We start from the raw sequence: 17863 nt of genomic DNA on the forward strand, positions 1-17863 counted from the left end.
TAACAAAGATTAGTTTTTAACGCCATAATTTTCATGAATTTGGTTTTCGTAGAATTGGTCTTTTTGGCAGTCGATATATTTCATCTGCAGGGTGTGACTAAAAATATCTAGAATGTGATTGGACGAAAAATGTCTCGAACGTGGACAAAAATATCGAATCTGATTGGACGATGAATACATCGAACGTTTTTGGTTAGAGTAAGTATCATTACACACGGATATTTTCGAAGTATTTTTTTTGTATCTTTTATTAGAAAGCTTTTTGAAGTCAGTTTTTTTTACTTAGCTTTTTCCAGTGACAATTTATGCTAAAAGTCGATATTAAATATTCTTTAACATATCAGACTAGTAGATCGAACTGTGTGCGGTGGAAAATTTGTAGTAATTAGCAGAGGACATAAAAGCAAGGTTTCCTTGAGCAAATTTTAAAAATATCTCAGTATTATTGAACAGACACAGGAAAAGAAAAAATTAAAAGTACTTGTTTTCCAAACAAACGTTGATTTTAGCGGAAAAGTCATTCCTACCATTTTCGCGAATTGGGACGTCTAGGAATTTTCACGCAGAAACATTTTTGCGAATATAGATATAATATAACCACACAAAAAAGAAATATTCAAAATGTCAAGTGTCCATGCTTAGAGTAACATGTCTTGTTTTAAAGAATGAATTGTTGATTGGGGTTATTTTAATTTTAAAAAAAAAGTCATGGTCATCAATGAGCATGTTTTTCGTGCTTCGTTTCAAAACACTTTCTTCAAAATAATTTCGTTTAAATTATCCATTTATCGTATTGTTGTTGGAGTACCAAAATGAAAGCCATGTAGAAAATTTATGTTTTACTGAGATTAAGTTAAAAATTGTTTTTTGATTCGCTCAAATCGATTTTCGTGTGCCCTGGAATATTTTGAGAATTATTATTTGTAAACTTGATTTAGCGCTTTGTCCTTTCCTGCGTAATTAGAAATAAAATGTGACTGAATAAAATAATTTTAACTAAACTAATTTTTTTAAACATTGAACTCACTAATTTTGTAAATATTCGCGGGCCTAAAGACAGTTTACTTCGCGAAAATATTCACGCTTTCTCTCCTTTATTTTGCGAAAGTAAAACTCGCTGGATATTTCAGTTTTTAGGGGACAATGACAGGGGTCAATGATACACACGGGATGCACGAGGTTAAAAAACTTTATCTTGGTCACACCCACCTTACAAAATTTTTGAATTCTTGAAATAATAAGTTTCTAGTGGGTAAAGCCATCCCATTAAATAAGATCAAAAGTGTAAGCTGAGCTCGGTCAGCTGCTAATGTTGTTCTGTTGCAAAATTTGCTTAACAAATCTGGGTGGAAGCTGGCTATATTAAGAATTTTTTATAATTACTTAGTCGTCTTTATTTTGTAAGCCATACATGTGGCTAGCTAATAGTCAAAAGTGTAAAAAAATAAACAGTTTCCTGGGCCATAAACTCAAACAAACGACAATGCAAATAATTTGTTGTGTGTTTAGTATGCACGAGGTTTAGGATTCCCTTCTTAGTACAACAACAATTTATTAAAGCAAAATAGATTTTTACCTTACTTTATTGAATAATTAATAATATATATAAGCCAATAAAATTAAGGCGAGTGAAGAAACAACGGGCCTGTGTTGTGTGCAGCACTTGTTTCTTAGGTCACACCTTTACCCAAATAACATCCTTTCTGTACATAAGATTCTCTGAATCATCAACCAGAGAGTAGGGACACCCAATCTAAAGACACTAATAGATAATATCTTTGGTTACAATTCCAGCGGTAAGCTATTGTCACTTGAAGACATTGTTAGAACTGTAAATGAAGTCAGAAGGCATTAATCTATACTCAATAATAGTTTAAAACCTTAGACAATGTTTCCATATGAGACCTCTCCACTAAATCCCAGCATAATTTTTCCTGTCATGAAAATTAAGACATTCATGAAATATACAAAGACTTTTCTACTGTGGTTGGTAGCTAGCATCTCTTAACTGATAAATGTTCTAAATCTAAACTATATGCAAACTATATTTTAATTTCACAATGAAAAGATACCTCCACTCCAAAAAAAAGTTTGAATAGAACAGTTGAAAAATAACTTTTTGTCAGGCCACAAAATATTTATTTTTATTGTGCACGATAAATCGAGCTCAGTGTTCAAGTAATGGTACACAATCATGTACGCTCAGAACCTGGCACGTCAACAAGAAAATATGGGGAATTGGTGCCGTAATCATGTACATGTTAAAGGTTGCCTCCTGCGAAAAATCAAGTTAGCAAAAATAAAAGATTTGTGAAAGTTCCCTGGAAATCTTTTTTATTTTTTTGAAAAATCTCTATCTGTTCTCGAAATATTTGTCTTAAAAGTTGCGCTAATTATGCGAAATTAGGACACCATGGGTTAGCATTGAGCAAAATTATGGTAACTAAATATTGAAATTTATGTAAAATGTTCAAAGCATGTCAAAGTTAATGGCCAGAAAACATTTTTAACTCTATATGGCTTGTCAACAATGTTAAATATAACACCCTCGCAGACCATACTCATGACATCATGCATAATTGGTGAATCTTCTTAGTCCAAATACTAAAGAACCAATCAAGATGATGATGATGATGATGTGCATATTTTACATGGCTAGCCTCACAAATTTCTAGGGATATACCCTGTCTATTATTTGCAGGAGGGGCCATGGCTTAGACGGGGAGTCCTAAAGTATTTAATGCTCATTTTGTGCTACACAGACTCAATTAGGGTCCGTGCTTCACCAACTTAAACAACTCCCTGCAACATCCAACCGCCCGCACAGTGTGCCATCTCCCCAATTTCCCTCACATGGCTTGGATTAACCCGGGGCTGTGGTAACATTCACTTCCTCATATTGAATTGCCGGCAAGAGGAAGGGATCCCAGTCTGTGCCAAGAATTATAAAAAACATATTCGTTATCTCTCCTTTTTAACTACATATAAATATATATCATTTACCTGTAAATGTTACAGCGGCAGTGCTTCTTATGCTTGAAGTTTGTTAATTGTCATTGTAGTCTCGTCACTTTTGAGGACAAAACACGCAAAGGGAAGACACAAATCTTACTTTATCAGCATAAAAAGTCCTGCTGTGTTTTTTTTCAGCTTGTGTTCAGATAGTTCTAGTTTGCCTTGATTGTTCTCAGGTTTAGGGTGTCAGTTTTTTCAGGAATGTCTTTAATATATATTGTTGAAATGCCAGGAAAAACTTGTGTAGTTTTGATACATTAGGAAGATGTAAAGGGTCAATGAAATATTGGCAAGGATAAAATTTCTAATTTTAGTAATTTTGAGTTAATGCTGTTTGTCAACTTAGTAAAATAGCTAAAAAAGTGCCATTCCTCAATATTTGTGTGAGAGATTGCAGCTTTGTCTAGGATATTTTTAATATGTATGTTGCGCCAAATTTCAAGTTGAGGTTTTTTTTCGGCAACTTACACATTTTTTGCCGGTGATCTCATGAATAGCACAACCGGTGTCGATTCAATTCTACTATTGTGTCACTTCTTCGAATTGCACTTGTCGGCTGTCGGCTGTAAACGAAAACAATCTATTAGCAATAGAACAAACTCAAAATTTAATAATAGCACAATATTAGAGAAGCCCGATAATTTTTAACGAAGGGCTGAACCTTAATTACATCAAGTAAGTATAAGAAAGTTACTTGGATATGTATTTAAAAAAATTTTTCAGATGCAAACTTAATGCATGGTACATACTTTAAAAATTGCTTTAAAACAATTCAAAATTATGTTGCGTATAGCACCTGTTGAAACTACTTTTATGTGGGTGCAGCTCAACTACACTAAAATAATAATTTTTCAGAAGAAAAAGTTTGAAGATTAAATTACCCCATGTCCACAAACAAAACAGGTCAAATTGTATAAACCTGAGTCTTTTCTTTTAAGAAAACTTTCTTTTGGATTGTAATATATTAGATAAGTTGTCTTCATAATCATATGGTACATAATATAGGTATATACCGTGTAGACAATAGAGAGATGTGCATTTACCATGAGAAATGGTTAGGTGGATGTGTAACGCCAGTCTGAGAGAGAAAGAGTTCAGATGAGTTAAGAAGCTGGCTAATATATATAGCGTTAAGATTTTTTAAAAAGAATTACACTTAGAAAGAATAGAGGAGGATAATTGAGTAAGAGAGTGTTAAGACTTGTAGTTCCGGGGGCAAAGCCCTGAGGTATAGGCTGAAAAAGACTTGATAGGAGGAATTTCAGTTTAGATCTAACACAGACTAGATTGGAAGAGGATTATTTATATCCCGTCCAACCCATGCTAGCGTGAAAACAGACGTTAGCTGGGAATGATGTTGATGATGAATCCCTGAATTCAAATCGACTAAAAAGCACAAAGCTAGTGTGACCACACCATAGATGTGCATATTTTACATGGCTAGCCTCACAAATATCGAGGGATATACCCTGTCTATTATTTCCAGGAGGGGCCATGGCTTAGATGGAGAGTCCTAGAGTATTTAAAGCTCATTTTGAGCTACGCAGACCCAATTAGAGCCCGCGCTCTACTAGACAACTCCCTGCAACATCCAACGGCCCACACAGTGTGCCATCTTCCCAATTTCCCTCACATGGCTTGGGTTAACCCGGGGCTATGGTAACATTCACTCGCCCGTGTTGAATCACCGTCAAGAGGATTTATTATCTTTGTTTGTGTAAGTGAAACCATTCACCCAAAAAATCCAAGAAAAAAATAATTTCTTGAGATTTGGGAGCAGAAATAAGGAAGGGGAGAGATTGCTTGAGTTTGGAATGGCAACGGACATGGTGGTTTGCAACACATCATTCAGTAAGAGACAGAGTAGGCTGATAACATATGAGTCAGGTGGTTGTAAGACACAGATAGATTACTTTTTGGTTAGAAAGTCAGACAAGAAAGTGGTGAAGGACGTGAAAGTTATATCGGGGGAAGAGTGTGTTTCCCAGCATAGGTTGCTGGTTTGTGATATTATCTTGAAGAGTGTCAAAGAAGCCAAGGGAAAGTACAGGCCCCGTCGAAAAGTCTGGAAGCTGAAGGAAGAGATTGTAGCAAGACAATTTAGTGCAAAAGTTCAGCAGTTAGCCTACAATAGTCAATGTAATAGTGACAATGTTGAAAGTACTTGGACTACTTTGAAGAATTGTCTTCTAGAAGCTTCTGATGATACCTGTGGGTGGACGAAAGGACCAGCTAGACATAGACAGAGCTGGTGGTGGAATAATGAGGTTGACCAGTGTATAAAGGAAAAGAGGAAACTTTGGAAATAGTGGAAGTCGGGTGGTAGTAAAAATATTTACTTAGAAGCTAAGCGTCGGGCTCGTACAGCAGTGTATAAGGCAAAATCAGAAGCAGAGAGAAACAGATTTGCAGATGTGTTAAGAAGGGAAGACCAGCGCAATGAGGTATTCAAGATAGCAAAGCAAATGAAGAAGACTAATCAAGATATTGTAGGTGAGAAGTGTATACGTAATGATGAAGGTGTTTTGGCTAGCACAGAGGAGGAGAAAAGGGTAGCTTGGAAGAATCATTATCAGAGGTTGCTTAACACTGAGTTTGATTGGGACGAGGATAATTTGTCTGATGATGATGTCGTAGAAGGGCCAGCTATGCAGATCAAGACAGAATGGGTAGTGGAGGCTATTAGGAAAATGAAGATTGGCAAGGCTGCAGGAGTATCAGGTATTGTTGCAGAGATGGTAAAAGCATCTGGATATATTGGAGTTGAGCTTATTACAAGTCTTGCTAACCAGATTATAAAGGATGGTGCTATTCCGAGTGAGTGGCAGTCGAGTGTAATAGGGAATTGTTTCAAGGGCAAGGGTGATGCATTAGAAAGGGGTAACTATAGAGGTTTGAAGTTGGTTGATCAAGTAATGAAAGTTATTGAAAGAGTGATTGATAAGTTACTTAGAGAAAGAATTGATATAGATAAGATGCAATTTGGTTTTGTTCCAGGGCGTGGCACTACAAATGCAATATTTTTACTCAGACAGCTTCAGGAAAAGTATTTAGGAAAGAGAAAGAATCTCTATTTTGCCTTTGTAGATTTAGAGAAAGCTTTTGATAGAGTGCCACATAAAGTTATTTGGTGGGCTATGAAAAAATTAGGTTGGATGAGTGGATAGTTACAATGGTACAGTCTATGTACAGCAATTCTAGAAGTCGTGTCAGAATTCACTTAGTGATGAATTTAGTGGAAATGTTGGTGTACATCAGGGTTCTGTACTTAGTCCTTTGTTGTTTATTCTAGTCTTAGAGGCGCTGTAGATGGAGTTCAGAACAGGTTGTCCATGGGAGTTATTGTATGCAGATGATTTGGTTCTCATAGCAGAGTCGATGGAAGAATTAGTTGAAAAGTTTGAGAAGTGGAAGAAAGGACTAGAAGAGAAAGGGCTGAAGGTAAACACAGCAAAGTCTAAAGTCATGATAAGTAGCATTGCAGCCAAGTGTGACCTTGTAGTTGGAAAGTGGCCTTGTGGAGTTTGCAGGAAAGGGGTTGGTAGTAACTCAATTTTTTGTCAGACTTGCAAGCATTGGGTACATAAGAAGTGCAGTAGTATTAGTGGAAGGTTAAGAGCTGGCATACAGTTTGTATGCAAGCGTTGCAAAGGTGAGATTATAGAGAATGAAGTATTTCCAGCTTTAATGATGTACAACAGTGGCTCGTTAGAGATAGTTAAGAACTTCTGTTACTTAGGTGATATGTTGGGCAGTGAAGGGGGTGTTGGAAGAAGTGTTACTTGCAGGATAGGTTCTGCTTGGAAAAAGTTTAGAGAGTTACTTCCTTTATTGACTAGCAGAGTCCTGTCAATTGAGGTAAAAGGTAGGTTGTATGAGGCCTGTGTAAGAAGTGTTATGTTGTACGGTAGTGAGACATGGGCAGTGAAGCAGGAAGATCTTGACCGTTTAGAAAGGAATGATATGAGAATGGTTAGGTGGATGTGTAATGCCAGTCTGAGAGACAGAAAGAGTTCAGATGAGCTAAGAAGCAGGCTAAGTCTCCGTAGAATTAAAGATGTTATCCAGATAAGAAGATTGAATTGGCTGGGGCACTTGGAAAGAATGGAGGAGGATAATTGGGTAAGAAAGTGTAGAGACTTGATAGTTCCTGGGGCAAAGCCCAGAGGCACACCGAGAAAGACTTGGCAGGAGGTTATAAGGACAGACTTGATAGAGAGGAAGTTGAGTTTAGATCTAACACAGTCTAGATCAGATTGGAAGAGGGTCATTAATATACCCCGTCCAACCCATGCTAGCATGGAAAACGGACGTTAAGCTGAGAATGATGATCATATGATTAAAGAAAGTAATCAATCAACAAGGACAGTTAGTATTCTGACCTCAAAAAAGTTGTTCATGACCCAGTATTATTTCTCCACACCATATCTTTTTAATTTCCCAGTGGTAAAAAAACTATGCTAGCTTCACTTGCCATCACTAAAACCAATTAAAGTTTGTAAATTTTGTTTAATGTTTTAATTTTAGAGTAGCTGCCTATAGCTTGTAAATTTTTTTCAATGTTTTATTTTAGAGTAGCTGGTTATAGCTCTATACACTTACTAAGCTGCAACAGTCACATTGTTAACTATGGTCAAAGAAAAAATCAAGAAAGGTATATTATAGATGTCGTATAGCTGTGCCGAAATTAAATTAGCTCATGAATTTTCTAACACAAGTTAGCACACATTCTAATGTGTGCTAACTTGTAACACTCAGAGTTGTGTTAGCATTTTTAAACATTATTGAAGGCATTATATAAAGTGAAAAGTACTTGATTTCGTAGATCATCAAGTTTGTGAGGTTATTTTTTATGTGTTTTTATTAGGTGTGACCAAGGATGATGAAGCTGTCAGTAAATTTGATGGCTTTGGTGTGGACTTCAAGTGCAAAGTAAGTTTGTTGAATTAATTTTTAACATTCAAGAACTTTAATAAACAGAGAAAAAAATCTATTCTTAATATGCGAAAAATTTGATGTGTTTGTGAGGGACAATACTGATATGTACTTTTTCTCCTTAAAATAATTGAGAAACTCTGCAAAATAACATGATCCTAATACATCAAAATGTTTTTGATTTTTTTTATGTTTATTAACGATTCTTGGATGATGTTAGAAAAATTAAAGCATGATATTTTTTGACCACTGATTTGATCAGCGTTATCGGCTGTACACAATAGCAGCAAGGTACTTTGTAGAGGGTCTGATTATTTCTGACATCATCAAAATTTTAAATTCCCTTAATAATAAATTTGTTAGAATTAACTTTTGTGTTTAATTATACAGTAAAAGTTTCCTTTTAAATAATGAAAGTTATTTTTCTTAATGTTTTTACTTTTTTAGCTGATTGGCTTTACAAGTGTACCAGCTGCTCGTGGAGATGATATATGTCAAGAAGCTTTAAACCAATTAACAGTACGTCACTACTTACCTTCAATAATACTCGATTTCTGTGTTCAAAATTATAATTATTATGTCCATGATCCTACTGTGGTTTAAATGTTTTTAATAAAAATCCCTTGGAGTTAAACATGTTCCACATGGTCGGAATCTGTTCTGCGTTTTTAGTTTTATTTCCTTTTGTTCAATTTCAAGGCTCAAGCATTACGAAATAATAAAGAAAAGAAAAGTCACAAGCAAAAAATTACAGTCAATATAACATTCCGGGGCATTAGGTTACTTGATGAAGCTTCAGAGGTATGGAAACTAAATTGTTTTTTGTCTTTTTGTTTTTCCTATACACTGACTATATTTCACGGCTTACCATGAAATCAGTTGATTATCAGGAATTTAGACCCGAAGTATCGAAGCATGGCAATTACAAAACAATTGAATATTAAAACGTGGTATTCGAACTGCATCCATCTTTTTAATAGAATTTTTTTTTCTAGCGAATGGAATATGCACATCCTATACAAAGAATTTCCTACATCAGTCATGACAATAATGATAAGAGAACTTTTGGATATATCGTTGGTACTAAAGATGGCTACAAATTGTTTGCTATCAAGGCGATGAAAGAGGTAGGTATCAGTACCTTGTTCGTTAGTTATTATATGCTCACTGACAGTTTAACTTCACATATTTTCCATTGTAAAAGGTCAGTTTACTTTTGATGTATGTTTGGCATGAAGTAAGCAAAATGTTTGTCTCAATCCTTTTTCTTGACAACATAAAATTCATTGGAAATTTTACTGAAAGTTTTGTCATTTATAATAATTTGTGATTTCCACTACAACAAATTAGAAATGTGTGTGGTAACAATTTTTAAAGTGAGGTGTGTCTTCTCGGAGTCAATTTGTAAACAGAGACCTACTGGGGCGTCTAATAGAAGCATGTAATACATGCTTTAAATTGAAGGCTTTTTCATATTTTTAAGGCTGAACAAATAACAAAAACATTAAAAGAATTATTCCAGGAAGTATTCGAGAGGCACCAAGCACAGAAACGTGCTCAAGAAAACATAAAAAACGACACACCGGTAGCCGAACCTGCTAAATTAGCAGCAACTGAGGAGAAAAAAGCAGAAGCGCCATCAACCACTGGTCTAATAGATGTTGGAGAAGAAGCTAAACAGGTCTGCTTCATTTACATTTTGAAAATACAGTAAAACAAGCGTAGCCAAAAAAATCTTAAATTTTTTAGGATTGGGTTTGTTTCTCTTTGGGTTTTTTATGATATTTATACTGTCTAAGTCGAAATGTGACTATTGCCTAACCGAACAACTGTTTTACACACCAAATAAAAGTTTTCGGCCAAATAATAATTTCGGTAAGTTTTTCATGGCTTTAAGAAATGTCAATATAAGGTACTGTTTTGCTGCTATTATCATCGTCCTTTGGATACAAACGCCATTTCTTTATGGTTTGTCATTCTTTCTTTTTTGTACCTTTGATGTATTTTTCGTGCAGGATGGAGATCCATTTTCAGTGGATTGGGGACAACTTAACGAGCAGATACAAGTTATGCAAAGTGTAAGTACGTTCTGTAGAAGTTGTTTTGTAAACCCATCTTGGTCATAGATAAATAAGAAAATGTAAGTAAGGAAGTAACGGAAAGTTTTAACGCCCTTTGGGATTCCATCCTAATGGCTGGCTCTTCGTCCCCTTTGACTGTAACTACCGCCAGAGACACGTATAGCTTTGCTCTAACTTACTTGCCTGCCACTCAAGCCGGTTAGCGGTCAATAGATGGCACCAATTGGGCAGAAAACATTACATTTGAAGTGCGCCAGAGTGAGAAATTGAACCTGAACCCTTATGATTACAAGCCGAATGCGCTACCACTACACTCTCTCCGTAGTAAAAATGTATATTGAGTTCTTTAATAGGACGGATTGTGTATTCCATTGAGAAATAAAACGCACAAAGGCGATTGGAGTTAGTACAAAGTGGGAAAAGATCTTTGCCCGTGTTTTGTCTGGAAACTATTATTTATGTTTCAGGATGGCATTCCGAACTCAGATTCATCTGATATGCTGTCCGACTTACAGTTTGGGAATACGAGGGATCCCTTTGCTCCTCAACCTGCTCTGAATGATCCCTTCGCACCTACCACAAATACAAGTAGTGACTTCAACCCCTTTGGTGGCGCTAACCAGCCAACACCTACTGCTGCTGCTGCATCAGCAGATTTAGATTTCTTCGCATCACAACCACCAACTGCTACGACCACCAGCAAAAGTTCTGACGAGTTGTTCAGTCTTACCGCACCGCCTGCTGCCACTACAGCAAATGATGCAGCTGACGGGGCTTTGTTAATGAATGACCCTTTTGCTGAGCTCAAGAAAAATATCAACGAGTTACACAAACAACAACAGCAGCAACAACAGATATCATATGGATTTAATCCGTCCTTTCCACAATCAAACGGGTTTTCTTCCCAAACAGCGAGTAACCCGTATGCACCGCAACCTGCAGCAAATAACCCGTTTACTAATCCGAACCCGATGTATGGCAGTAATCCGATGGCTGCTGGAGCTTATGGAGCAGGACCAAAACCACCTGCCACTTCTGTAGCTCCGAATCCGTTTTTATCGCAACCAGTTCAACCACAACCACAGCAAGATATGGGGTGGACAGTCACCAGACCGACTCCTGCGCCACGCGTAGACGTGAAGAAAACAAATACCGCAGTGGCTGATCCATTTGCATTTTTGGATCTTCAAACAGGAGAGAAAGCGGCGCCAACTCCGCCTCAGCCGATGGTAACAAACACCACTAACAATACAATGAATGATCCCTTTGACCTGCTAAGTTGAAGCGGTTAGTAAGTTTTGTGTTAAAGATTGACTTGCTCAGTTTATTGATGATGGGTGAGTTTTAATTCTACAAAGATTGAGTAACAAAGTTTAAACTGCGAATTGAAATAAGACATCTTTTTAAAATGTATGTGCTCCGATTGTTTATTGTTGGGCGCCATTTTACGCCATCATTGATTGCGCATTGGGGCGGTTAAGAAAAAGTTAAAATAATCTTCTTTTCGTGAGCTTCGTTTTGCTCTTACGGTCAGTAAAGCAAAATTGAAAATTCCTCTTTTTTATTTTTGTCAGACAAAAAAAACGTAAGTAACCTCTGAACTTATAAATCAAAATTATAAATGAATATTATCAATGAATCGTGTATATTAAAAGTCATAATAAAAGGAGTCCTTTGAAAACTATACGTTCTTACCAACCTGAAGTAGACTCTTAAGTCTTTAATGCGAATATTGTACAGACATGATAGTTTTTTCTGCCTATCATTTTTTTACCTTTTCACAAAATGCTGCTGTGTGAAAACCAACCTTTATGAACGCCTGTTACACTTGACCCATGTGTCAGCAGCCTTATGTGCTTTATCTTTCTGGTCAAACGTTTGAAGGAAATGTACTTATTCTTCTCAATTTGACTGATGAATATTTACTTTTTTAATTAGGTGCGTGAAACCACGATGAACATATTGTTTTAAGATGTATGTATGTTATTTTTTTCTTTTATGCTCGTATATGTTTCGTTCATTAGCACTTGTATTTTGTAAGCTAGATATTAACTTAGTATATAAATTGATCACACTCACTCACGCTCTAAACCAATATTGAGTGAAACGTTCGCTGTTTTGACCAGTATTAAGTCACTCCTAAATCTTTACCTCGAGATAATTCATTGAAGCCAGATTTCTGTCCCACGAATTCTCAAATGAGATTAATGATCTGCAGAATTTCGTTTCCTAAACCCGCATGAATCTTCTTAAAGTTTAGTCCACTCTGCATCAAATTCTCTGTGTGTTCATTGGCTGACGCGCAGTAATGAACTGGCATGATTGGTAGAATCCGCTATATAAGGATGATTTGATTGGACGCTTATATTTTTTGTTTATACCGATAAAAAATAATTAAAATTAATTCTGATGAAATTATTCAGTTCCTTGAATCTACGCCGGAGAATTTTTTTACTTTTTCTCTCCATCGTAGAGTTTTTTAATAGTTTTATAGTTTTCAAGATAGCAAATTAATATATCGAAAATACTTTTTGCTTTTAAACTTTCGTATTTCACGTTTTTTTTCTTTGTGACTAATAACTTTCTATACTCGCTTTCTCACTTGCAAATGCTTGGTTGGCAATTTTTAGGGCCCTTTCTGATTGCGATTTGATTGCTGATAACCTACAATAAATCTAATTGATTGGTCAATACGTAACAATTAAAACACTGAGCAAGGATATGTCTATTTTTGTTGTTGAGGTTATCTTGAAGTGGTTTTAGGAAATTGAGCTAATTCAGCAAAAATCTACCAGGCCTGCACTTAGTTCCCAATCCCTTTATTAGTCAATTTCATCAGTTTTAGAAATGTATTATTTGGTAAAAGCTTTATGGATATTTTTGTATACAAAAGAGAAATTTTTTAAATTTTTTTTTACTACGAATGAATTTTTAATAGTAGATGGTAAATTTAGCTTTTTTGGATAATTCATTTATGTGACTTATGATGCGAATGGCTAGAAATTACGCCATTAACTGCATGCGTCAATCAAATATCTACAAGCACCAGCCTTCCTTATTTAGAATATTTTCTACACGCACAAATATTTCAGATATTTTTGTTGACTTTATGATTACTGAAATTGATTATATTGTTTCATTTAAGAAAGTGTTGACAATGCAAGATATATAACCATGGTTAAACGGTAACAGAAAATCTTGTGTTTGAAACCTCAGAAATAGCGATAAAATGTTTGCCCCCATCTTCAGTAAACAGTTTAGCTTCTTAAAGATGAGGAATGACATGAATTTTTGTGTTTCCCTCCTGCCGTATTGTCTACTCTCTAATTATAAATTTTTGTTTTGTTTCGAATCATGTAATTATATATAAGATATATAGTCTAAATAAATATAATAGAATGTTTTAATAATCTTTATTTTCTTTTTTTGTTCTTTCCAATATACATTTTGCTATCATATTTATTTCTTTTTCTTTTTTTTTAATTCTTTCTCTTAATACACGCTTTTATTATTATTTCATAAAAACATGAGGCTGAAAAAGTGTTGAAGAAATAAGCACATCATTTTTTTTTTGAACAACTTTTACTTAAGGCTGCCATTATGAATGTGTCCCCAGTGAAAGTTTTATATATCTTTTTTAGCAAGTATATACAAGGAGGTTTGACAAGAATAATGAAATATTTTTGTATGTAATAGAGGAGAGAAGTTGTTTATCAAGTCATTTGGAATTTGAGCGAAAAAGATTTTTTAAAAAAAAAAAAAAATATTTCATAGGATTTGTGAAAAGCAACTTCTTACCCTCTATACTATACAAATATAATTTTTCAATGCAGGAATCCCTTGCCACTGTTATACCAAAAACGAAGTCATTGGCGCGTGGTGATGAGTTTTAAAACACCTTAAAACCATTGCATTGCATTTGTTTTTTTGACGCGCTATGTTAGCAACAATGGGATGTCTTCTTTCACATAACAGTCACTTCCAGTTATTCGTTCATCGCTGAAGCCCGCCATGGTTGGCGCTTCTAGGTTCAAAATATTTCTCGTTCATTAGTTATAATGTACTTTATTAATTCTTTTCCAATATTTTTATCTTTTCCATTAGCTGTGTATTTTCATAGCCGGACATGTGTTGAAATTTTCTTTGCGAGAAATTCGACAGGTATAGGTAACTACTTTGTACTACATCCTTCAGCAGATTATTATATTTTATTTATTTGACAGTATTTTGACACTTGCAGCTATTCTGCATCCGAAGATATTTTTACTTTTAATCAAAGAGCTTTGAGAACAGGAAAATTCCCGCTTATGGAGAAATGTAATTTTCACGACTAGACTTTAGCTCCTTTACCTGTTTCTGAAAAAAACAGCTATATAAACGAGGAAAAACGATTGTGCGTGTTTCAAGCTTGCTTTGTAAGCCGCAAAGCCACCGATATCTTCAGGAAAAAAAGCTTATTCGATAGTGTGGTCAAGAAAAAAGTGAGAATCAAAATTTTATTGCTCAAACATCGGCAATTCATTTACTTCGCCAGGTGTTTTGTGAAAATTGCGTTTGTATATTCTTGCATGTTTATTTTTTACGATGAAAATATACATTGGTTTCTAACCGGATAATGAGCTATTTGTATTTTACAGAACCGATCGGCAATACTATACCATTCGCGCCCAGTACTGAGAAAAATATATTTATTAATGACAACGTGGAAATCCTGGGTGAGATGTTACGGAAAACTTCGCTGGCAAAGGAAAATAGAATAAGCTTTGTTGATTTGTCTGACAACCCTGGGGGTGCAACTACCAGTGAGAACGAAAAACAAGTAAATAACGGAACAGATTCTGTCTTTAATTACTTGGTTTGTAAGTATTCTGGCTTTTATATCCTTCTGCACTTTCCCGCACATTCACTTTTGCGTGATTCGACGTATATCTTCGACTTAAAATAATAAACAGGTTTTAGATTCTGCTGTGTCAGCATAAAAACACAAAAATGGGAAGCACTTTACTTAGAATGATCTTCTGAAATACAGCCTTTTTAAAACTATGTTGAAAACATGATTCTGTGGACGAGAGTGTTTTAAGCTTTATTAACAGAATTTTATTTTCATTTTTTAGTTTCATGGTGGCGTGAATACAAGAGCCTTATTTCAGTGTTATACTTTCAAACAGCAGTATCGCTTTTCTCTATACTTTTAATTCGTTATTCGCTAATTGGAATTTTACTAAAGATCACAGCGTAAGTGAGTTTTTTTACAATTCGTTTTATTTGTTACGCAGTTGAGTGGATATGTGGTGAAAGTTTCAACAATACAACTTCAGGAAAGAATTAAATTCTTTAAAAAATGAGTGTAATATATTCATTTCCTCAATGACGGTTAATTTTAGAGTTTTTCGCGCCCTTTTTTATGCTCGCCTTTACTACAAAAAGCGCGTCGAATAGTAACGCAAACTATAAATATCTATCGTTTTTCGTTTGTGCGTCTAAACTTATGAGAATAGGGTGCCGGTCAGTTCATCAAACCAATTTTCGAAAAGTAGGACTGGAAAGAAACTTCTAGTGTTTTGTTTATATGTTAAACAACAAAGGTTGTGTAAAAGTTTCTCGCCGATTTTCATAGTGCATTAAAAACTAAAATGATTTAAAAAATAAAATGATATAAAGAAAGGATATTTAATTTTACATGTGAGTTGCAACTGTTAGATAAAAATGAAAAATTGTTAATTTCCATTGCATGTGTATTTGTATTTTTATATTTCTATTTTAACCTTGCTTTGAAAAAATATTGTTCACTAATTATTCCAAAATCAGTTGACAAAATTGTAAAAATTTTATTTACCTTTTTAGCCGAATTATTTAACGATATATTTTTGTATTGTAGAAACCACACCAAGGAAAGTTTGTTAGCCCTGCCTGCAATCCCTTCAAAGATTTCCACGGAAATAAAAAAGAAGCTCTTTGTACAAGTATCGGATCAATCCGAATCGGAAAATTCGGACGACGAGATTTTTGTTGAGTGTTCGTCTACTATGCTACCAAGCGTGGAACGAGAAGAAAGCGTTCCGAAAGCCAATCAGGACGAAGAGAAATACATGAAGACGATCAAAAGCGATATAAGTAAAGAAGGCGTAACAAGCACGCCATTTTGTGAACGAAACCACGATCCTGTTTGTGAGGGCATAGCGCTTGATAATGAAATGCCTTTTGTACAAGATCTTGACGAATCGTGCGGATTTACAACGTCGACCCCACGCGATAGCGTCATTGCTCCTATTGGAGTTATGGATAGCTTGAATGAGATCTCCCCGGAGAAGTTCCGTCGCTATCTACACGAAAAAAATCAAGAAATTGAACGACTTGGTATTAGTTTCGACGAAGATGGTTACATCAAAGAAGACAATGATGCTTCAACTTCAGTTCCCGCCAAATCTGATGCAGTCAGCAAGTTGGATTTTAGCATGTCAAGTCTTCGTCAATCCATCTGGCATAGAATTAGTTTTGTTTTTTAAAGTAGAACTCTCCGTATGCGTTTTTTTCCTTCTAAGACCGGTCAAAATTGTACTATAACGTATAAATCTTTCTTCCTTATCTGGTCAACAATTAAAGCAACCTTGTACCTAGCTGTATCTAAATGTGAGAGTAACAACTATCTGGAGATCTGGTCCACCATTTAAGCAACCTTGTACCTAATTCTATCTATATGTGAGAGTAACAACTATCTAGGGATCTGGTCAACAATTTAGGCAACTTCGTACCTAGCTCTAACGAAATAGGACCTTGGAAAAGTTACTTCCAAAGTATTTAGTTTCTCATGACTCCAAGAAAACAACGCTGTTATTATATATGCTAGAATAACTCTTCTGTTTTCTTTATATTCTTTTGTTTCGTCTTTCCTAATTCTTTTTTCTGTAGTTCTTACGTTATTTTTCTTTTTTTTCTTAGGCATTTTTTTTTGAAAGATACTATCTTATTTGTGAAAGTTTGAATAGAACCAACTTTGTTCCCAAGGTTTTTTAAGGTTTTAAAATGCCTAAGAATCCCTGGGGACGAGGTTGAGGTATTCGCTATTATTTGTTAGTTTTCTTCTTTTTAGTCTTTTGTTGTGCTGTGGTGTTTGTTGTTTTCTCGTCGCCATGACCAAACGCGCATGCGTATGGAGACACGAGGCTATTTACTTCCGGAGGTTAAACGAGAGAGCTGGGAACTAACGTGGTTGCTAAAATTCTTAAAACATTTTAAGGTTTTGTGAACAAACCTTTTTTTAATTTTTTCCTACATGTGTTAAAAAATACGACCTACTTTTTATCAAAACTAATATATTTTTTTATTTTTTGCCCGTCAACCATGTTCCCAGATCTTGGGTAGGTCTAGACATGGATTGATTACACTGCCTCCTGCTCTATGTGGCGGGTGCATCACACCCGCCACATAGAGCAGGAGTAAAGAATTGTTCTACAAGATGGTCAAATATTACGACAGCAGCGAAAACGAAACATGCTGACTATATCCTTATATGGAATGACGTAAACAAAAATAATTATTTGGCCTATCATGATGTACAATGTTTGGTTTACACTAAGTACAAAATGGGGTGTTAAGACCGAGTTTTGTACGAGGTGAAACTTAGCTTAATTATCTGCTGGCAATTTTCTTCTTTAAACGTTGACAATGATTTTCGTGTTAAGGATACACGAAAAGCCAATGTTGAGATATTATCTAGATTCCCTAAACTGCGAAATAAAAGTATATATTTTCTGAAAGTCAGATAAACTTCCTGTCGAATAGTTCATAGTGCTTCTCTGTTTTCGATATGGTCTAAACTGAAATATTTTAGT

General features: G+C 35.2%; 2 protein-coding genes across 2 annotated transcripts; both read left to right on the forward strand.

Annotated features, from left to right (window-relative positions):
- Positions 1-7555: 7555 nt before the first annotated feature.
- On the forward strand, positions 7556-13441 carry LOC130630441 (disabled homolog 2-like). Its single transcript, XM_057443931.1, has 9 exons — positions 7556-7669; positions 7883-7947; positions 8398-8469; positions 8650-8751; positions 8946-9077; positions 9434-9631; positions 9966-10028; positions 10499-11318; positions 11970-13441. Exons 1-8 carry the CDS (start codon positions 7645-7647, stop codon positions 11312-11314), a joined length of 1473 nt encoding a protein of 490 aa, XP_057299914.1. The 5' UTR covers positions 7556-7644; the 3' UTR covers positions 11315-11318; positions 11970-13441.
- A 178-nt stretch (positions 13442-13619) lies between these two features.
- On the forward strand, positions 13620-17098 carry LOC130630447 (uncharacterized). Its single transcript, XM_057443945.1, has 3 exons — positions 13620-14890; positions 15146-15266; positions 15910-17098. The coding sequence occupies exons 1-3, from the start codon at positions 14647-14649 to the stop codon at positions 16535-16537; spliced, it is 993 nt and encodes a 330-aa protein (XP_057299928.1). The 5' UTR covers positions 13620-14646; the 3' UTR covers positions 16538-17098.
- The last annotated feature ends 765 nt before the right edge of the window (positions 17099-17863 follow it).

The sequence above is a fragment of the Hydractinia symbiolongicarpus genome, chromosome 2 (assembly GCF_029227915.1).
Source record: "Hydractinia symbiolongicarpus strain clone_291-10 chromosome 2, HSymV2.1, whole genome shotgun sequence".
Taxonomy (NCBI): domain Eukaryota; kingdom Metazoa; phylum Cnidaria; class Hydrozoa; order Anthoathecata; family Hydractiniidae; genus Hydractinia; species Hydractinia symbiolongicarpus.

Bases quoted from the DNA above. Each gene is read 5' to 3' on its own strand.
- LOC130630441 (XM_057443931.1), top strand. From the start codon at position 7,645: ATGGTCAAAGAAAAAATCAAGAAAG. The intron at 9,078-9,433 runs GTAGGTATCAGT...CATATTTTTAAG, and splicing joins CTATCAAGGCGATGAAAGAG to GCTGAACAAATAACAAAAAC. The intron at 9,632-9,965 runs GTCTGCTTCATT...TTTTTCGTGCAG, and splicing joins TTGGAGAAGAAGCTAAACAG to GATGGAGATCCATTTTCAGT.
- LOC130630447 (XM_057443945.1), top strand. From the start codon at position 14,647: ATGAGCTATTTGTATTTTACAGAACCGATCGGCAATACTATACCATTC. The intron at 14,891-15,145 runs GTAAGTATTCTG...TTCATTTTTTAG, and splicing joins TGTCTTTAATTACTTGGTTT to TTTCATGGTGGCGTGAATAC. The intron at 15,267-15,909 runs GTAAGTGAGTTT...TTTGTATTGTAG, and splicing joins ATTTTACTAAAGATCACAGC to AAACCACACCAAGGAAAGTT.